General features: G+C 43.7%; 1 protein-coding gene across 3 annotated transcripts in view; it reads right to left on the reverse strand.

Moving 5' to 3' along the window:
* LOC126235674 (UDP-glucosyltransferase 2-like) overlaps positions 1-23,171 on the reverse strand; it is a 112,861-nt gene that overhangs the window by 71,070 nt on the left and 18,620 nt on the right. The window contains exons 3-4 of one of the 3 annotated variants that reach the window (XM_049944403.1): positions 11,785-12,244; positions 1,726-1,948 (exon numbers count right to left, since the gene is read on the reverse strand). The exons of 1 other annotated variant lie outside the window; for it this stretch is intronic. In XM_049944403.1, the coding sequence (XP_049800360.1) occupies positions 1,726-1,948; positions 11,785-12,244 (683 nt within the window). The remainder of the gene's footprint in view (positions 1-1,725; positions 1,949-11,784; positions 12,245-23,171) is intronic. One more of the 3 variants, XM_049944402.1, reaches the window with a different exon arrangement.

Genomic DNA, 23,171 nt, shown 5'->3' on the forward strand with positions numbered 1-23,171 from the left:
TCGGTCACCTCTTGTGCACATTGACGGCACTTGGAACAGTGGACGTTACATTTCGGATGTGTTACGACCCGTGGCTATACCATTCATTCGATCCCTCCGAAACCCTACATTTCAGCAGGATAATGCATGTTGCAGGTCCTGTACGGGCCTTTCTGGATACAGAAGCGGAAAAGCAAATACAAAACAAAAACAAGTACGTTTTCATGATGACTGAAACTTGAGGTCTACATAAGTGAACCTCCATTTATACCTTATCAAATCATCGAAAATTTTCATTTGCATCTATGACAAGTTTGTTTATTAGTGTGCTCCAAAATATGAAAAGAAAAATTGCTGCTAAATTTTTTCTTCGGGATCGGTGAGATTAAGCATTATTATTCACGAGTTTAGATGTGATGAACCGTGTGTCACATCGTTGAAATAACATATGTGACAGTATATTGCCTTGGAGCCGTGAGTAACTTACTCTGATTCCTCCAAAACGGTTCGTACGGCGGCCAGCAGGTTGTCCTTAGTCAGGTCAGGGTAGTCCAGCCTGACTCCAATCTCCGCCTGCGAAATCTTGGCGGCGTTGAACGGCTGGTCGGCGAAGAAAGGTATGACCACAAGTGGAACAGCGTGGTACGTCGCCTCATTCATGCTCTGAAGACCTCCTTGCGTTATGAAGAGGCGGACGTTTGGATGAGCTGTGGGCAAAGAACGCCATGCTGGACTGTGACATGGTGTGGAACTCCACGTGCATACAAAGAACTTCAACTACTATACGAGGGAAGGTTTCGCTGCGCCCTCGTAATGCAGTATCTTTCGCATTGCATAACAACGGCTTGCCATCATAGTCCTTCCCGAAAATATTCCATCGTAATCCATATCTTGCTTAACTCTGGTTGTGTAGGCACATATTTGTTTACTGCACTACAGTGTTACGCTGGGTGGAACATTTTCCCTCCTGTGGAAAGGAGGGAAATCACCTTTGTTGTATCGGAAGGGACTATCTTTGAGCTCCCCTGACGTATTGAAAACATTGAGAAATAAATGTTACAAGTTTTATGAGGATCTTAATACAGTAGACCAAGTGCGATTTACACTGACATTTACAAATGAGTTCTTCATTTTTATAAATTGAAGGTACGTATCATAAAAGATATTTTCGTTTAAGAAGTGTTTAATCTGTGTCTTCTATTATCTATGTGGTAAACTCGTACAGCTTTAACAATCGTTTATCTGCAGCTGTCATACAAACGACAGTTAACGATTCAGTATAGATGAATCAGCAAAACCAAGACTATCCTAGAACCGAATAGGAGGGCTGTGTCACAAAGTGTTACCTACATTTTTCAAGACTAGTTTCGGGATGGTTTCTTCGAAAAGATTTCAGCTAGACAGATCGACAGCTGAATCTTTATCAATACTTCTCGCTAGAAAAGGAAGAAGGCCGTGTGAACTAGAGCGGTCTTCAACCAGTGAATCGGCATTCGAGAGACGTGAGTTTCAGATCCCGTTCGGACATCCAGATACAGGAGTTCGCTGATTTTCCAAACACAATTCACTTGAAAACCGGAATGACTCCCTACAGAAGGACACAATCCATTAACTTCCCATCCTTATTCTGTCCAATCTTCTATTCCATGTGTAATGACCTTTTCGCCAAAGTAATGTAAAACACTAACCCTCTTCCACTGCTAACTATCTTTAAATTTTGATGTAACTAGCAGGATGAAATCTCACCCAGCACGGATTGTTGCGGCATCCACTTGCTGACCATCACGTTCTCCGGCTGTGAAGGCAGTGTGTCGTTCTCCCACTTCCAGAGGACGCGTTGCGGCAGCTGTCTGAACGCCTCCAGAAAAGCCTGGAACTTCTCCCGGGGCAGTGCGTTGCTCCGGACGTTGGATCCGAGACTGACGTAGATGACGCCGTGTTCGGCTCCGTCTATGAATTTCTGTAGGTTCTGCAATACAGAAGATTAACTTGGTATGAAACGGGCAACTGCTTGCAACAAAATTTTATTTATTTTTTATTCTACTTCATATCTGACATTTGTGCTATAAATCATGTAGCTATCAACATTCACCCACTAGCATTTCAGTGAGAGATAGTTGTGTGTTATGGCAGGCGTAAGACCGAAAAATGTCTTCTGGCAGCAGCTCGAAACTCGGCAAAGGCAGGAATGTTTTGGTTTATCGTTCCACAATATTCGTGTTTAGTGTGGTCTGGATTCCATTACCGTCAATGGAAGAGGGAAACTATGATTTCAAGGGAGCTGTACTCAACACCATGATGGGCCTCAGCAACCCTGGCGACTACTGCCCAACAGGACAGACACGCTGAGGTGACGAAAGTCATGAGGTACTCCGTCTTCAGGCCACGAGTGGCCTACCGGGACCATCCGACCGCCGTGTCATCCTCAGGGGTGGATGCGGATAGGAGGGGCGTGGGGTCAGCACACCGCCCTCCCAATTGTCATGATGGTATTCTTGACCGAAGCCGCTACTAATCGGTCGAGTAGCTCCTCAATTGGCATCACGAGGCTGAATGCACCCCGAAAAATGGCAACAGCGCATGGCGCCCTGGATGGTGACCCACCAAGTGCCGACCATGCCCGACAGCGCTTAACTTCGGTGATCTCACGGGAACCGGTGTATCCACTGCGCCATGGCCGTTGCGCAAAAATCATGGGGTACCTCCTAATATTGTGTCAGACCGCCTTTTGCCCAGCGCAGGGCAGAAACCCGATGTGACATCGACTCAACAAGTCCTTGCAAGTCCCCTGCAGAAATATCGGGCCACGCTGCCTCTAGAGCCGTGGTGTACAACTTCGAAAGTGCAGGATTTTGTTTACGAACTGACCTCACGCTTATGTTCCATAAATTTTCAATTAGATTCTTGTCTGGCGATCTGGGTGGTCAAATCATTCACTCAAGTTGCCCAGAACTAATGGTGAACTATAGTGGCCCGTTGACATTATATAGGTGTTAGGAAATATGAACTCCACGTATGGGTGAAATTGGTCTCCAAGTAGCCGAACACAAACATTTCCAGTCAATGATCGGTTCCTTTGGGCCAGAGGACCCATCCCGTACCATGTAAACACAGCCACATCGTGATGGATCTACCACCGGCTTGCACAGTGCCTAGTTAATATGCTGATTTCCGTCGTGTGGCCAGGATCACTCAGTAGCAGCCGACCGAGACAGACGCAGCAACAGGGAAGTAACCGCTTTTGTGTCCTTTACGAGTTACTAACCAGGAGCGAATTTTATTATATCATGCTGTAATAGTTTAGTTTCTTGAGTTTCTGAGTGTAAATTTAACATCTAATAGCCACAGTTCTCGCGTTTTAATTTGAGTCGGAAAGTAAACCGATTTTGTGACATATTACAAGTTCCTAATCAGGGAAAAATTATTTAGCCTCACCCGAGTGCTTCGGTAGTTAGGTTTTTGAATATCTGCGTATTACAGTTCGTGCGTTTTCGTCAGGGTCTACAGTAGAGTTGCCCAGCACCTGCCGATAGTCCGTTTATCCGCATAGCTTAGTTTTCCACGATCTTTAGTATGGAAAGGGACAGCGATTGTTGTGTACGTATGCAATCCGAGTTGGTGACACTTCGCTCTCAGCTTCAGGCTGTGATGGCTTCTGTTACACAGCTTGAGGCTGCAGTGGATGGGCACCACTGTTGTGGGCCAGCCGTAGGGATCGAACGGACGTCCAGCCCGTCAGAGTCCTCCGATCGGTCCTCACCGGTGGCCAACCCAGTTACTGCTCGCACTGAGGCTGCCCCCTCACCTGTGGTCGAGCGGGAGGTCGCCCCCGGGGTAAAGCAGGTGACGAAAGACTTCCCAGGCGGGCCTCCCCGGTTTGTCTGACAAACAAGTTCCAGGAGCTGTGGCTGACACTGTCGCTGAGCCAGATGCTGTCGCCTGTCCTGTTTCAGAGGAAACCACTCAGCCTGCAAGATCCGGGCAATCGCAGTGGGTGGGATTATTGGTAGTTGGGAGCTCCAACGTTAAGCGCGTTATGGGGCCTCTCAGGGACTTGGCTGACAAGAAGGGTAAGAAAACCAATGAGCACTCCGTATCCATACCGGGTGGAGTCATTCCAGATGTGTAAAGGATCCTCCCGGATGACTTGAAGAGCATATGGTGCAGCCAACTGCAGGTGGTTGCACACGTCGGTGCCAATGATGTGTGGATCAGAAGAAATTCTCTCTGGTTTCGAGCGGCTAACAGAAATGGTAAAGGCTGCCAGTCTTTCTTGCAAGATGAAAGCAGAGCTGACCATTTGTAGCATAGTCGACAGGACGGACTGCGCACCCCTGGTACAGAGCCGAGTGGAGGGTCTGAATCAGAGGCTCAAACAAGCTAAGGTCAACTCAGTGCCAGAAGGGGTGAAGCCTTTGCTGTTGCCAGAAGTAGCAGCTGTGTGTACTTATTTTCGCACTCTGAGTTCTCCAAAACATATACAATTTACGTTTTTTTCCTAGTATACTGTATACACACATCAAATAAAATTTCATGTCAACTGATCCTTTCGTCTCCTCTTGGTAGAACAGAATAACAATAAATGAAAAACACAATACTGTGTATGTTCTACTGGATTAAGACCAAATCATCATGAGCAGTTACAAAAGAAAAAAGCTGTAAAGTAAATAAATATAAAAGGGAGCAAACCAGGAAAAGCATTCACACTAACACACGAAACGAAGTGCCTATATAACATTTTACGTTAAGTTACCAATCCCAGTACAATAAATTAGTAATCAACAAGACTACTAAAGACAAGTCTGAAGAGGTGCTACACATGGAAAGTGCTACAATACAGACTAAAAGCTGAAACTGACAATTCTGACAACAGAATATATGGAGTACATGGTGTGCCGTGTCCAGAACTATTGACTACGCTGCCAACATCTGAACTATTATTCTACGTTGGCCATGCTCCCTATCGATGGTGCTTCTATCTGACTGAGAGAAGGGTTGATCTGCACGAGTGCAGGGTGGAAATGGGGTGACAGTGATGGCGAGTTAGAATGAATACTGCGAGTAAGCTGACTGTGAAGGAAAACCCGACATGGATCGACGGTGTGTTTACTTGACTGTGCTAAGCAGAAGTGACTGGTCTGTCGCACGGAGGATGGTTTAAATGGCTCTGAGCAGTATGGGACTTAACATCTGAGGTCATCAGTCCCCTAGAACTTAGAACTACTTAAACCTAACCAACCTAAGGACATCACACAGATCCATGCCCGAGGCAGGATTCGAACCTGCGACCGTAGCGGTCGCACGGTTCCAGACTGAAGCGCCTAGAGCCGCTCGGCCACTCTGACTGGCCGCACCGTGGACTGTCAATGTTTATGCTTGGCATGAATGTACTGTGCACTTATCGAGTGTAAACAAGCCGGATGCGTAGAAATTGTGTGTCGCCACTGTTTGAAACATTCAGTTCCTTGAGGTACTGTGTGCTGATAGCTGTGTCATTAGTTAATCATTTACTTGATCACAAAACCGTTTGTATATATTTAATACGCTACAGAAGTTCCAGAGATACAAAAATTTCGTAAAGTATTTGCCTGATTTAAACTACTCAGTGGTATATCTGCCTTCTGTGTGTGAGATTGGATATAGACATTTCATGAAAAGGTGCACAGTGTATGCTTTCTCATTTCTTAGTTCATTACACCCTTGTGCAGGGTGCATGCAACAGAGAAACCTTTTAGTGCTTGTTTCTAACAAGGTTTGTTTCAGGTACACTATGAATTATTGTACTCTATCTTTAATATGAAGGATCTCGAAGGTTGATGATATAAATAGTGGATATAATGACACAACGCTTCAAATCCAAACAAGCTACTCAAAAAGGGAAGGACTCACTCAAAATATTACTTATATGTTCATTAGTGGATGCTGTACCAGGCCATTTAGATTGTTTATTTGCGAGTTAAGTGAAGTCTGAAGAGCTGTGTACAACTTACGGTAATCCTTGTTATAGGTTTTGTAAGAGTGCGACTTGCATTGTTATGGCTCACAGGCAATTTAAGTAACTTTTTTAATTCCTGTAAATCTGTTAGGTTCCAGAGTAAGTGTGAGGTTTAGTTATTTGACCAATCTTGAGAGTTTTCTTACTTCTGGGTTTCCTTACAGAGTAATTGTCATGGCTCAGCTCCATTAATTTGCCAATTGTTTGGATTCTATATAAAGTTTAGAAGAATTTATTGAATAGAGCACAGGTTGTAAATTTGTTAAAACTGTGGGGATGTTAATATATGTGCGAATGTAAATGTAGCCGTGACACAATCAATTGTTTCCATACTTTCTTTTCCAGTGGCTCCGGAAAATTCTGGACTAGTAGCAGAGTGTGGTTTCAATCAATAGACCTCTGGGTTATGTGACCAGGAGGTTTCCACCACTGTGTACTCTCAGGAAAATCACAACGGTGATAACAGCAAGTTGTACAGAGCTCTTTATGCCTTACTTACAAATAAACATTCGAAATGACTCTGTATATCATCCATTAGTCTACACAAAAGTAATATTTGGAATGATTCCTTCCCTTTTTGAGTAGCTTGTTTGGATTTGAAGCGTTGTCTCATTATATGCAGTATTTATATCATCAATCTTCGAGTTCCTTCATATTACAGATAGAGTACAAAATCTCGTAGTGTACTTGAAATAGGCCAGTGTTAGAAATAAATACTACAAGGTTTAATTGTTGCATGCACTCCTCACAAGATTGACATGAACTAAGAAATGAGAACTCATATACCTTGCACCTCGTATTGAAATATCTGTATCTAATATCATACACGGATGGCACATATACCAATGAGTAGTTTAAATCAGGCAAATACTTCTGTTTTAAAGTGTGTTTACAAATTGTTTTATCTCTATAGCTCCCGTCGCATGTGAAATATAGAGAAACGGTTTTGTAAATGAAATGACATAAGAATGGCAAATCATGAAATAGAGGCACAACTATCAGTAGAAAGTACCTCAAGGAACTGAATGTCTGAAGAACTGATGTCTGATACAGCGCAGACACAAAATTTCTATGCATCAGGCTTGCTTACATTCCGTAAATGCATACTGCATTCACACCAAACGTACACAATGACAGTCCTCTGTGCGACAGACCACAGTAACGTTTGCTTAGGCACAGTCAAGCATTCCTTCACAGTCAGAGACAACTTCTGCTTACTCTCAGTTTTCATTCCAACCCTCCATCGCTGTCCTAACCCCTCCCCCGTCTCATTCCCCCTCTTTCTGCACTGCGCTCATGCAGATAAATTCTTTCTCTTGTCAGACAGGCATGTATCGCGAATCTCTTGCCTAACGTAAAGTCCCGAGCGACTGGAAAAAAGCGCAGGTGACGGTTGTATATAACAAAGGTAGAAGAACGGATCCTCAAAATTACAGACCAATATCCTTAACATCGGTTTGTTGCAGGATTCTCGAACATATTCTCAGTTCGAATATAATGAATTTCCTTGAGACAGAGAAGTTGCTGTCCATGCATCAGCTCGGCTTTAGAAAGCATTGCTCCTGCGAAAAACAACTCGCCCTTTTTTCACATGATATCTTGCGAACCATGGATGAACTGTATCAGACGGATGCCATATGCCTTGACTTCCGGAAAGCGTTTGACTCGGTGCCCCACTGCAGACTCGTAACTAAGGTACGAGCATATGGGATTGGTTCCCAAGTATGTGAGTGGTTCGAAGACATCTTAAGTAATAGAACCCAGTACGTTGTCCTCGATGGTGAGTGTTCATCGGAGGTGAGGGTATCATCTGGAGTGCCCCAGGGAAGTGTGGTAGGTCCGCTGTTGTTTTCTATCTACATGATGATAGGGTGGATAGCAACGTGCGCCTGTTTGTTGATGATGCTGTGGTGTATTGGAAGGTGTCGTCATTGAGTGACTATAGGAGGATACAAGATGACTAAGACAGGATTTGTGATTGGTGTAAAAAATGGCAGCTAACTCTAAATATAGATAAATGTAAATTAATGCAGATGAATAGGAAAAAGAATCCTCTAGTGTTTGAATACTCCATTAGTAGTGTAGCGCTTGACACAGCCACGTCGATTAAATATTTGCGCGTAACATGCAGAGCGATATGAAATGGGACAAGCATGTAATGGCAGTTGTGGGGAAGGCGGATAGTCGTCTTCGGTTCATTGGTAAAATTTTGGGAAGATGTGGTTCATCTGTAAAGGAGACCGCTTATAAAACACTAATACGACCTATTCTTGAGTACTGCTCGAGCGTTTGGGATCCCTATCAGGTCGGATTGAGGGAGGACATAGAAGCAATTCAGAGGTGGGCTGCTAGATTTGTTACTGGTAGGTTTGATCATCACGCGAGTGTTACGGAAATGCTTCAGGAACTCGGGTGGAAGTCTCTAGAGGAAAGGAGGCGTTCTTTTCGTGAATCGCTACTGAGGAAATTTAGAGAACCAGCATTTGAGGCTGACTGTAGTATGATTTTACTGCCGCCAACTTACATTTCGCGGAAAGACAACAAAGATAAGATAAGAGAGTTGGGCTCGTACAGAGGCATATAGGCATTCATTTTTCCCTCGTTCTGTTTGGGAGTGGAACAAGGAAAGAAGATGCTAGTTGTGGTACGAGGTACCCTCCGCCACGCACCGTGTGGTGGATTGCGGAGTATGTATGTAGATGTAGATGAAGCAGCGTCGAGCGGGAGCATGGCCAACATAGAAATACAGTTCGGATGCTTCCATCTATGACATAGTGCCAAATATGGCACAATAGGCAATAATAGTATAATAAATAAATTCTGAAAAAGGGAAGAATAGTATCACACAGAGTGAGAAATAATGGAAACCTGAGAGGATTGAGCGAAGTTTAGAAGAGTAAGTATTGCACTGCTTTTGGTCAATTAATAATAAATCGGGATTGTGAGCCAGATGTTTTTTCATTTCCAGGACTTGCAGCAGGTTGTGTTTTTGGCCTTTGTTTCCTAAGTGAATGAAGAGGGACTGTAGCTGTGGCTTTTCCTCAGTACACGCTCAGATACTGTGGAATCTAGCTACATTTGTGTTCAGGCAGCGTAGATGTGATGTCTCTGTCTCACTGACCAATATAAAACTTATCAGTATCAGGACTAGTAATTATGTATTCCACACCGTTGGCTAGTAACTGGGCCTTATCTTTGCTATTGAAAAGACGCTGGGCTTTGATGTTCCTCACGTAGTAGGAAATGCTATAGTTGCTGGATTTCTGTGCTTTTGCTTTACGCTCTGATACTTATTCTAGGTATGATATTATACACCACTTCCTGTAGACAGTGAAAGGAGCAGCAGAAGCAGCATAGAGGAAGGGTATAATTTTCAATGTTTGTTTCCTATGCAAGATGTGGTAAATCAGGAGAGGACTGTAACCACTGGTTGAGGAAAAAAAAAATTTATAGCGTCCAACTCTGCTTTGAAATCTTCTACGAACATGCGGAGGGACGTGAGACCGTCCACCATTGATTGGAAAGCTACTTTGTGAGTTACTGGCTGTTCGTATCTGTGTCTGTAAATGTCGTTTCCTATAAGTTGCGAAACAATGGGTTTCTGTACTGATGTCAATGGTTGGATCTAGGACGTTTATGTATTTATTACCAATTTTCATTTTGCACTAAGTATTTTTGTATTGACTGTTTAAGTTGCGAAAAAATGTGTTGAGCTGTTTTGTGGTGGCTGTCCACGCGTACATTTCATCGTCTACGTATCTGAATAAGTATGTAATATTTGCACTCAAAACTATTTCACTTAATTTTTTGCCGAAATGGTCTATCAACATTTCAGTTAAAAATGGGCTAAAGGAGACTCTGTACGTCAGCTCTGTCAGAATATTAACCCATTTCCCTATTGATAATGAAAAACAAACTGCAGACGTCAAAGGATACTAATTTAGCTCTTCTGAGAGAGAGAAATTTTTGTATTATTTATACTAATCACTGAGTCTGAAATACCATGCTTTTGAATTGAATTTAATCTTGCTTTTAACTAAGGTATCCAATTTTTGTAAGATGGAGCTGTGAATGACAAGTGGACGAATGAGTACGCCTCGCTTACCTGGCTTAGGAAGCCCACACAAACGCGGTTCCGTGTAGATCTGAGAAGCGATCACTACGGGACGATTTGTTTTAGTCCTATCCACTATACTAGAATCTGGCAGTTTTCAATCTATTATGTACCGTCTTCTAGCGGTCTTTTGTTTCGGCGGACAACGAATGTTGGATACAAAGATTCTGAGCTTTTCCGCTCTAATGTTTCAGTCATACGTTCACCTGAAGATGTGGCTTTTAGTGCCACGGAACCGGTAGTGATTCAGTAGTAAAGGACTAAATACAGCTGAAGCGGTCATTAATACCTAAGATGAATACTTATAGCTGCGGTTGCCCCACATACAAGGTTGTCTGCTCAAACACGCACACTGCAGGCCTGCATTTGTGTTAATGCATGCATTCTCGCATTGTTTCCAAATTTTCACTCAGCCCCTGTACAACACAAATGTAGAATATGACAGTCCCTACACAAAGGTTTTCATTAAAAACCTTTCTTAATAGAGGCGACGGCCTTGCCGCAGTGGATACGCCGATCCCCGTGAGATCACCGAAGTTAAGCGCTGTCGGGCGTGGCTGGCACTTGGATGGGTGACCACCCACCCCCCAAGCGCTGTTGCCATTTTTTGGGGTGCATTCAGTGTCGTGATGCCAATTGAGGAGCTACTCGACCGAGCAGTAGCGGCTCCGGTCAAAGAAAACCATCATAAAGACCGGGAGGGCGGTGTCCTGACCACACGCCTCTCCTGTCCACATTCTCATATGAGGATGACTCGGCGGTCGGAAGGTCCCGATGGGCCACTTGTGGTCTGAAGATGGAGTGTTTTAATAAATGTCATTGTGCGCAATTGTAAATGACGCATTAATTCCAAGGACGTCAAAAATACCTAATGTAGAAACAGTATAGATTCATGGGCATGGTATATTAACTGTAATGATTCATATGCGAAAAGTGGAGGAAATTTAGTGAAGCAATCTCACTACAAATATTAATGCCTGCGTATGTCCTTGTTAACACTTTATTCAGGAAGAACGAACGCGTTCTTCAGATAAATCTACATCATTGCTGTGCAAGGACGGCAATGGGTACTTTGTTATTTCACGCCTTTGGACGGCAGTGGGTACTTTGTATTTCACTGTTTTTTCACGCCTTTGCTACTTCCGTGGCGAACGGTGCGAGAAACGAACTATTGTCCGTAAGCCTCTGCATGAGTTAGAATCTAATTTTACCTTCACGGCCTTTTCAACAAATATACGTAGCAGGAAGGAAAATTTTCTAGGGATTTGCGTACTTGGAATTTCAATAAGCCAGTCGGTGATGGATTATGCCTTTAGTGTAGCATCTGCCATTGGAGCTGTAAAGGCTTCTCCGTGAGACTTTCGCACCTACCAAACATACTGTGACTGTTCTTCTTTCGATGTTCTCTTCGTTTATCAATACAACCTGGATTTTAGACTTCTAGTCGTACTTCGTGAAACGCATCTTTTGGTGAGGACTGCGATGTCTGACAGGAATGGTGTACTTGGCTATATTATAAAATGGCGTCTCCAGAAGTGCCAGTGGCAGATGATTTTGCTGACGCTGGTATGGGGAACCAGTGTTGATCTAAATGATAGCTCTAGTTATGCGAGCAAAAGTACATACCTGAAACAGCACGTCATTGCGACAGTATTTTTTGACGTGAATAAGTAGCCTTGATGATTTCGATACTCACCTCTGGTAATCGTTCAACCTTGGTCGATACGTGGAGTCCAGTGACTTCTATGACGCTCGGTAGATGAGGCCGTGGATACTCCGTGGAAAAGTGGTTGTTGACAATGAGTAGGCTGTAGTTGCGCTCCGTTTCGTAAACAGAAGGTGGTTCCGCTCCGAAGTGTTCCCTCATAATCGCTTCTTGCAGCGGAAGTATTTCGTAGAACCACATATAGTGGAAACGTAGTGCAAAGAACGTGTTGTACATGCGCTGCCAAAAGTTCATGTGATCTGAAAAGCCCATCCAGATTTCAGGGATGTAGGCTGGATTCATGGTGTTCCCCAAGGCGTAATACACAGGCGAGAACGCAGACAACGTCACGAAGCCGACGAGCGGTGGCGAACCAACCTTGTGGTGCAGTCCATAGTAACCTTGGTAAGGCAGACGCTCGATGATCATCAAGTCAAATGTTTGGTTTCTCCTGCGTAAACATAACACATGTCTCAATTGAAATGATAGAGCTTAAACGTTATACAAAGTCATAATTACTATTGATCGAAAGTAGCCACTCATCACTCGGAAGTAACTGTCAGATACGGCAAATCACACCGGAGAAAAATTTAACTAACAGGAGTCATCGCACTAATACTGTGTAACTCCGCCTCTGTCACAGATTATGGAAGTTCGACGAGGAAAAGAGACGATAAATTTCTTCAGGTATGCCAGGTCCATCCTAGGCCCTAGTTGATTGTTTTGTGTAGTAGATCCATGAGAGTTTGGGGAATGTTCACTGCTACGTTTCACACTCTGTTTCAAATGGTCCTAGTCATTTTTCGATGGAATTCTGTCGGATGATTCAGAGCGCCAGTTGAGGTGTGGTTTCTCCTGCGTGAACGTAACAAACATCTCTATCGAAACGACAGAGCTCAATAATTACACAGGATGACTCAGCTACCCCTAGCAATGGGTTTTATGCAACCCACAACATCTTCAAATACGCGCTTGATTTTCATATTCTCTCACTAGCTACGTGATAACTATTAGAGCCACAGTAAAAATGAACAGGACCTTTATGTTTGAAATTTAATGTAACTAAATTGTGTATTGTGATACGTTTTCACTGGAAATTAGCTTTGGAATTATTGAAGAAAAACGTACAAAAGTAACCTTCTAACAAGATTTTCTTGGATAAGTCCAAAGCTGTGGCCTCCTCCGAAAATGTTTCCCAGTACAAAATTTAACTACACTAAATTTCCTACAAAATGATCCCACAATTTTTTTCTGCTGGACTATTAGTTTACACACAGTGTAGACAGAATATGAATATGTCGCAATTGGTTTTTGATGGCGATGCTGGTTGTAAGAAACCCATAGCTTCAGACGGCTGAAGCACCATGTATAAAGTTGTAAGTACAAAATTAGTGACGTTTTCGTCTAAGAACCCTGTAAACATGGATATTATGATATTGGAAGGCATGTGAATCCATAGCACACTCATCATGAAAATGCAGAAGGAAGGGCAATATTTGGTCACTGAGAATGTTGAAATAAACATCCTGGCTGAACTACGCGAAGCAAAAACTGCGTGTTAGACGCCTCGTTGTTCCGTCGGTGCAATCGACGCCTTGAATCGTTTGAAGAGAGGCAAAATCGTGACTCATCGAACCGTGATACAGGCCTCCATTCATTTACTATTTATTTTGTATGTTGTTTGCCCTATCAGATATGCGTAGGCTGGGTTTCAGTGTGAAAAACGGCGAGGTAGTCGACGCCAGATTTTCACTGCACGCTGATCACAATGTTCACCCAGAAACTGGACGAGATGTACTGGCGTTCAACGACGGCAGTAATTGCTGTCGGCTTTGAAAGCGATTGTCATTGACAGACCCTGCCATTCAACTCCAGGTCCTTTCGGTTATAATCTTTCCACGACCATAGTCCTACACCGTATTACATGTTTGTGAGTGGTGCACAGTAGCCAGGTAACTTCGTTCACAGTGTGATCCTGGGCACGTCAGAACACGATTTCCTGTTCCTGACACTCTGTTACATCTCTCATCATAGCGCGGTGATTCCATAAAACCGACTGGCACGTACCGATCACTTCACTGCCATCTCACACATTAGCTGAGGGCCACATGACAACCTAGTAATAACAGACAGCAGCTAAAGCGGTCGAAAGCGACCAGTGTTCTAGTATTTTTTACATACGTCTCCAGTAGCTGCAGCTGACCTCCCGCTCTGTTACGTCGTTGCTTACATTAGTGTCTGCCAAAAAGAAAGCCATGATTTGTTATTAATGACTGCAAATTTCTTAGTGTTTGACTAAGTAGTGTTCTGTGTGTGAATTTTGGTGCGGTCATCCACGAATTTCTTCGCTAATCTATTCACTTTTGAGCTCCGTTTGCACCTTAAGACATCTATTATTTGTTGGAATTACTCCAATCTCTCATGCCTCTACAGATTTTACCCTCTACAGCTCCATCTAGTACCACAGTGATTATTCCTCAATGTCATAACACGTCTCCTGTCATCGAGTCCCTTCCTGTTGTAGAGGTTTTCCCCATTTTACTTTCTACGCCGATTCTGCAGAAAACCTACTCATTCGTTGTCTTATCAACCCACGTAATTTCCAACATTCTTCTGCAGCACTACATCTGAAAAGCTTCGACTCTCTTCTGTTCCGGTTTCCCTATTGTCCATGATTCATTACCTTACAATGCTGTTCTCCAAACGTACCTTCTCAGAAGTTTCTCCCACAAGTTAGGGCGTATTTTTGATACCAGTAGCTTCTGTTGTCCAGGAATGCTCTCTCTGCGTTTGTTAATCCCCTTTTTATACTCGCCTTCCTTCGTCCGTCTTGGGTTAATTTGCAGAATTACCTTTCTTCGTCTACTCTTTCCAACTATTCTCATTTCTGCTATTTCCCGTTTCACTTGTCTTCATACTCTCAAGCCATATTCTGTACTCATTGGACGGCTCATTCCAATGGGTTATCGGTTATGCTATTTAGAATATCCCAAGACACTATAATCTGATCTATGGAGACCTACAGAGAAATGAAGCACCAAATATGAACATGGAAATTAATTTAAAGGGAATGATAATGTCACACCAGACGAAGTGTATTACTTAAATGATAATTAACACCGGAACATTAAAGAAGGGAAATGCTATATTGCTACTAAACTATCTTAAAGCTTACTAGTCCACAATTTATTCGAAGTAAGTCATAATTTGTTCATAGTACACTAGTTAATTATCGTTATTAGATCTCCAGTGATGTTTCAAAAAATGTGAGTTCTTAAGGGACCAAACTGCAGCGGTCATCGATCCCTAGAATTACACACTACCTAAACTAACTTAAACTAACCTATGCTAAGAACAACACACACACACACCCCTGCCTGAGGGAGGACTCGAACCTCCGGCGGGAGGTATGTCACATACTGAATTAAGTGCAATACATCCTATTTAATATCCTACTGGAATCATACATTTTACGACGGCTTAGTAATCTAGGATTAATGGAGGTGATTCAATGCCGCATGAAAATATAGGTGCCACACCTTGTACATAGATACATTAATGATATGAGTGATACAAGTGCTCGGTATAACAATCAGGTTTATTATCAGAATCATCAACACATGAGTTACCCACCGATATAACTAATTAAACATTAATAGCGGGACAAGAGTTTGGAACTTTAAAATCTAACTTTGGTATAAGTGGGTGGGCGTGATGAAAGCACAGATATGAGAATATATCGTAGATATGACCATTAACTGCAATAATGGTTAGCAGATTACTGAAAGAACACGAAAAAAAGTACTAACAGCAGAAAGTTCATCAAAGTGCATAATGAAACCAACTAATTGGCTATGAAATATAACACTGTGAACTAAAGTCGCATACCTACCGAATCTGTCTTCGCGATGCTGGTCCATCTTATCAAACTGTCGTAGCGTGAATGCGGGAGGCATCGGTGGTAGCGGCTGGGGAGTGTGAGTTGGTTCTCTCTCTGTACTGAGTGCTGAGGAGGAGACAACGTTCTATACGACAGCGAGGCTCCTCTCCCCAGGAGCCTAGTGTTTACTCCTCTGCCTCGTTGAGGTAAGTATTCTCTTTCATTACCCAGCAGCAAGTGTTCTCTCTCTAAACGGTCAGCGGCTCGGCTGTTTTCGTCAAAGCAGGAATCTCGCCAGCCAATAGAAGCAGACGCTGCGAGTTCAGGCGGGGAAAATTTTAGTAATGATGTTCGACGAGCTCCTTCTCTTAGGGATTTCATCATTATTTAACAATACTGTTGCGGCGTGGGGAAGAAGCCGACTAATAAGAAATCTCCCACGTAGACATACATGAGGAAGAGAACAATCCGTAGAAAATAACGCTATGAACCAACAGAAACGCTCGTTACAGAAAAATGTTATTCTACTGCTTGGTCGCTGAGGCAACAGCGCTTCTCGGGCCTCAGGAGAGTGATACCTGGCTAGATTTCTTTTCTTTTTAAAGGGATTCATGGAACAATTATGTGTCTTACTCTGGCAGATAACTGTCCCCGTGAACAGCCCGAACTGCGAGGAGTATGGACGTTGTCGAGGGGGGGGGGGGGGGTAGGGGAGGGGGGGACGCTGTTGTTGTGAGGGCTGAATGAGGGTGATAATCAGGCCTGGACAACCAAGCTTACGTCTCTGCTCGTTCCTTTTAAGAAAACTCGTCATTGGCTAGCTAGCTCGTAACCTCTCAGTTCTGCTGTCCCTTACCGTAATTTAAGAGACGTGCAAAGTGTAGATAGGAAGCAGCATAAGAGAATGGCTACATTGATCAAATTATGAAATATGTTGCGTAAAAAGTTTAAGTAAAAAACTGCCACGTAACAAACGATCGTATCCCCGTATTCTTTTCCTATTTTTTGAGCCATCAGTCTTCTGGCTGGTTTGATGCGGCCCGCCATGAATTGCTCTGCTGTTCCAACCTCTTTATCTCAGAGTAGCACTTACAGCCCAAGTCCTCTATTATTTGCTGGATGTACTGCAATCCCTGTCTTCTTCTACAGTTTTGTTCAAGATAGGTAGTAGGACTAATCCACTAAATTACAGGCCCATATCGTTAACGTCGATATGAAGCAGGATTTTGGAACATATAATGTGTTGAAACATTATGAATTAACTCGAAGAAAACGGTCTATTGACATACAGTCAACATGGGCTTAGAAAACATAGTTCCTGTCAAACGGAACTAGCTCTTTATTCACATGAACAGTGCTACTGACAAGGGATTTCAGATCGATTCCGTATTTCTGGATTTCCGGAAGGCTTTTGGCACTGTACCACACAAGCGGCTTGTAGTGAAATTGCGTGCTTGTGGAATATCGCCTCAGTTATGTGACTGGATTTGTGATTTCGTGTCAGAGAGATCACAAAAAAAAGGTTCAAATGGCTCTGAGCACTATGGGACTCAACTGCTGAGGTCATTAGTCCCCTAGAACTTACAACTAGTTAAACCTAACTAACCTAAGGACATCACAAACATCCATGCCCGAGGCAGGATTCGAACCTGCGACCGTAGCGGTCTTGCGGTTCCAGACTGCAGCGCCTTTAACCGCACGGCCACTTCGGCCGGCCAGAGAGATCACAGTTCGTAGTAATTGGTGGAAAGTCATCGAGCGAAACAGAAGTGATTTCTGGCCTTCCCCAAGGTAGTGTTATAGGCTCTTTGCTGTTCCTTATCTATATAAACGATTTGGGAGACAATCTGAGCAACCGTTTCAGGCTGTTTGCAGATGACGCTGTCGTTTATCGACTAATAAAGTCATCAGAAGATCAAAACAAATTGCAAAACGATTTAGAAAAAGTATCTGAATGGTGCGAAAATTGGCAGTTGACACTAAATAACGAAAAGCGTGAGGTCATCCACATGAGAGCTAAAAGGAATTCGTCAAACTTCAATTACACGATAAATCAGTCAAACAAAAAGGCCGTAAATTCAACTAAGTTCCTAGGAATTACAATTACGAACAAATAAATTATAAGGAACACATAGAAAATGTTGTGAGGAAGGCTAACCAAAGAATGCGTTTCATTGGCAGGACACTTAGAAAATGTAACAGTGCCTAAACTACGCTTGCCCGTTCTCTTTTAGAATACTGCTCCGCGGTGTGGGATCCTTACCAGATGCGACTGACGGAGTACATCGAAAAAGTTCAAAGAAAGGCAGCACGTTTTGTATTATCGCGAAATATGGGAGAGAGTGTCACAGAAATGATACAGGATTTGGGTTGGACATCATTAAAAGAAAGGCGTTTTTCGTTCCGACGGAATCTTCTCACAAAATTCAAATCACCAACTTTCTCCTCCGAATGCGAAAATATTTTGTTGACACGGACCTACATAGGGAGAAACGATCACCACGATAAAATAGCGATGAACCCTCTGCCATGCACTTAAATGTGATTTACAGAGTATCAATGTAGTTGTAGATGTACAGTTCCCTCTAGTACCTTGGAAGTCATTCCCTCATGTCGCAGCACATGTTCTATCATGCTGTCCCTTCTCTTGTCAGTGTTTTCCACATAGTCCTTTCCCCTACAATTCTGTGAAAAATCTCTTCATTCTTTACCTGATCAGTCCACCTAATTTTTTACGTTCTTCTGTAGCACCACATCTCAAATGCTTTTATTCTCTTCTATTCCGGTTTTGCTACAGTCCATATTTCACTATCACGCAATGTTGTGTTCCACACGTACATTCTCAGAAATTTATTAATCTAATAAAGGCCTTTGTTTGATACTAGTAAACTTTTCATGGCCATAAATTACCATTTTTACCAGCTCTAGTCTGCCTTTGATGTCCTGCTTTGTCCGTCCGTCATTGGTGATTTTGCTGCCTACGTAACAGAATTTCTTATTTCATCTACTTCGTGACCATCGGTCTTGACATTAAGTTTCTCGCTGTTCTCATCTCTGCTACTTTCGTCTTTCTTCGATTTACTCTCAGTCCAAATTCTGTATTCATTAGACTGTTCATTCCATTCATCAGATCCTGTAATTCTTCTGCACTTTCACTCAGGACAACAATGTCATCAGCAAATCGTGCCATTTCTATCTTTCGAGCTAGAATTTTAATCCCACCCTTGAACGTTTCTTTTATTTCCATCGTTGCTTCTTAGATGCACAGATCGAACAGTAGAGTTGAAAGACTATACCCCCTTTTACACCCTTTTTAATCTGCGTTCTTTGTTCTTGGTCGTTCATTCTTATTATAGCCTCTTAGCTCTCGTACATATTCTATATTATCCTGTCGACAAATCCTATGAAAGTGTCTTGATTTTTATTTCATCTTGCATCCATTAGCAACCGCAACGTCAGAGTTGCCTCTCTGGTGCCTTTACCTTTCCTAAAGCCAAACTGATCGTCATGTAACACATGTTCAATTTTCTTTTCCATTGTACTGTATTTTATTCTCATCAGCAACTTGGATGCATGAGCTGTTAAGCTGATTGTGCGATAATTCTCACACTTGCCAGCTCTTGCCGTCTTCGGTACTGTGTGGGTGATATTTTTTCCGAAAGTCAGATGCTATGTCGCCAGACTCACAGATTCCACACACCAACGTGAATAGTCGTTTATTTGCCACTTCTCTCCACTGATTTTAGAAATTCTGATCGAGTGTTATCTATCTTTTTTTAAATTCTGTTTCTAATAGTGGATCCTCTATCTCTACTAAATCAACTCCTATTACTTTTTCTATCACTTCAGACAAAGCTTCCTCCTCAAAGAGGCCCTCAATGTACTCTTTTCACCTATCCGCTCTCTCCTCGGCATTAAACAATGAAATTCCTGTTGCACTCCTAATGTTAGCATCCTTTCTTTTAATTTCACCGAAAGTTGTTTTGAATTTCCAATCAGCTGAGTCAGCCCTTCCGATAATCTTTTTTTTTTTTTTTAATTCCTTCACATTTTTCATGCAGCCATTTCTTCTTAGCTTCCCTGCACTTCCAGTTTACTTCATTCCTCAGTCACTTGTACCTCTGTTTTCCTGAATTTCACTGAACATTTTTGTACTTCCTTCTTTCATCAATCAGCTGAATTACACTCCTGGAAATGGAAAAAAGAACACATTGACACCGATGTGTCAGACCCACCATACTTGCTCCGGACACTGCGAGAGGGCTGTACAAGCAATGATCACACGCACGGCACAGCGGACACACCAGGAACCGCGGTGTTGGCCGTCGAATGGCGCTAGCTGCGCAGCATTTGTGCACCGCCGCCGTCAGTGTCAGCCAGTTTGCCGTGGCATACGGAGCTCCATCGCAGTCTTTAACACTGGTAGCATGCCGCGACAGCGTGGACGTGAACCGTATGTGCAGTTGACGGACTTTGAGCGAGGGCGTATAGTGGGCATGCGGGAGGTCGGGTGGACGTACTGCCGAATTGCTCAACACGTGGGGCGTGAGGTCTCCACAGTACATCGATGTTGTCGCCAGTGGTCGGCGGAAGGTGCACGTGCCCGTCGACCTGGGACCGGACCGCAGCGACGCACGGATGCACGCCAAGACCGTAGGATCCTACGCAGTGCCGTAGGGGACCGCACCGCCACTTCCCAGCAAATTAGGGACACTGTTGCTCGTGGGGTATCGGCGAGGACCATTCGCAACCGTCTCCATGAAGCTGGGCTACGGTCCCGCACACCGTTAGGCCGTCTTCCGCTCACGCCCCAACATCGTGCAGCCCGCCTCCAGTGGTGTCGCGACAGGCGTGAATGGAGGGACGAATGGAGACGTGTCGTCTTCAGCGATGAGAGTCGCTTCTGCCTTGGTGCCAATGATGGTCGTATGCTTGTTTGGCGCCGTGCAGGTGAGCGCCACAATCAGGACTGCATACGACCGAGGCACACAGGGCCAACACCCGGCATCATGGTGTGGGGAGCGATCTCATACACTGGCCGTACACCACTGGTGATCGTCGAGGGGACACTGAATAGTGCACGGTACATCCAAACCGTCATCGAACCCATCGTTCTACCATTCCTAGACCGGCAAGGGAACGTGCTGTTCCAACAGGACAATGCACGTCCGCATGTATCCCGTGTCACCCAACGTGCTCTAGAAGGTGTAAGTCAACTACCCTGGCCAGCAAGATCTCCGGATCTGTCCCCCATTGAGCATGTTTGGGACTGGATGAAGCGTCGTCTCACGCGGTCTGCACGTCCGGCACGAACGCTGGTCCAACTGAGGCGAAGCCGTTCCACAGGACTACATCCAGCATCTCTACGATCGTCTCCATGGGAGAATAGCAGCCTGCATTGCTGCGAAAGGTGGATATACACTGTACTAGTGCCGACATTGTGCATGCTCTGTTGCCTGTGTCTATGTGCCTGTGGTTCTGTCAGTGTGATCATGTGATGTATCTGACCCCAGGAATGTGTCAATAAAGTTTCCCCTTCCTGGGACAATGAATTCACGGTGTTCATATTTCAATTTCCAGGAGTGTATTTCTCTTGTTACCCATGATTTCTTCGCAGTTACCTTCTTTGCACCTATGCTTTCGTTTCCAGCTTCTGCGGTTGCCCTTTTTATAGATGTCCATTTCTCTTCAACTGTACTGTCCATTCAGCTATTCTTTATTGCTGTATCTACAGGGTTAGAGGACCTCATGCGTGTCTCGTCATCCCTTAGTAGTTCTGTTTCCCACTTCTTTGCGTATTGAGTCTTCCTGATTATTTTCTTAAATTTCAGCCTGCTCTTTATGACTACTATATTGTGACCTGAGTATATATCTGCTCCTGGGTACGTCTTACATCTTACAACTCTCTTTCTTACACCCTTTCTAATATGAGTACTTCATTCTTGCTCTTCCATGCTTATTGTTCCTTTTGATTCTTATACATATTGTGTATCGCCCGTCTTTTCCTACAGATGACTCCAGTGTCTCTCAGAATTTCGAACACAGTGCAGCATTTTACACTGTCGAACACATTTCCATGGTCGACTATTCCAATAAGTTTGTCTTGATTTTCCTTCATTCTTGCTTCCATTGTCAAGCACAACATCAGAACTGCCTGTCTGATGCCTCTGCACTTCCTAAAGCCAAACCGATCGTCATCTGATGCTCAGTTTTGTTTTCCATTCTTGTCAGCACCCTGGTTGCATGAGTAGTTCAGTTGATTGTACGATACTTCTCGCAATGATCTGATCTTGCTACTTCGAAATTTATGGCTGATATTTTCTCTAAAGTCTAATGTTACGTAGCCAGTCTCATAGGTTTTATCCTCGAATGAGATGTAGAGATTCCACCATAGGCACTTTTGTAGAAAGTGAGACAACATCAATGCTGACCAGTATGTTGTTGCATTTCAGTTTAAGTGACTCAGGTCTGTAAATAAAATGTCTAGAATTCCTAATATGATATGGACACTTCCTACAATGTGAATGACTAAAGGCACCAAGTACGTAGCACCATTATAGGTAGCTGTCTCAACAATACTCACAATAGTCACGGATGCACACCTTCTTTATGGATCTTAGGCAGCCTACGCAGGTTTTGTGGCTTTGAACTATGTTGTCTAAATCTCTCAATGGGCTCGTTTGGTAGACAACTGTAAGTTGACTGTTCCGCTGGTTAGTGGGTCCTTATCGATCTTGTTATATGTTAAGCATGTTAGCGTGAACGTTTTTGCTTATTATTGTACACCGTATTCTACTGTGCCTGAGAATTCCGAACTGGCTGCTTTGAAGAAATGTAGGCTCTGCATTAAGAAACTGCAGCTGAAACCCACTGCATACTAAGCCTGGCTTTAACTGAGCAAGATTTGAGCCAAGCTAAAACACCTAAGTGGTGTAAGCGGTTTAACATTGGCTGGATGGAGTGTGTGGATGGTGACCAATACTCAGGTTGACCTTCATGCACAGCTCGGGAACGCTCATGAAAGTGCATCAAGTGATTCCCACTGACAGAAACTAAAACTAAATTCCACCCGAACAGCCCATGAAGGCCCAACAGTGCCGACCGGCCACCGTGTCATCCTCAGCCGAAAGGCGTCGCTGGATGTGGATATGGAGGGGCATGTGGTCAGCACAGAGCTCTCCCGGCCGTATGTCAGTTTTCGAGGCCGGAGCCGCGACTTCTTAGCCATGTAGCTCCTCAGTTTGCCTCACAAGGGCTGAGTGCACCCCGCTTGCCAATAGCGCTCTTCAGACTGGATGGTCATCCAGCCGAGTGGTAGCCCAACCTGGCAACACTTAACTTCGGTAATCTGACGGGAACCCGTGTTACCACTGCGGCAAGGGGCTGACAATACATGTTATCTGTGACATCGATATAATATCATAAAGGACACGCTGGCGTATTCTAGTTCATAAATTGAACACGATCCGAATTACAACGATATTCGTCAACCAATAAG

This window comes from Schistocerca nitens, chromosome 2 (genome assembly GCF_023898315.1).
Source record: "Schistocerca nitens isolate TAMUIC-IGC-003100 chromosome 2, iqSchNite1.1, whole genome shotgun sequence".
Lineage (NCBI taxonomy): Eukaryota > Metazoa > Arthropoda > Insecta > Orthoptera > Acrididae > Schistocerca > Schistocerca nitens.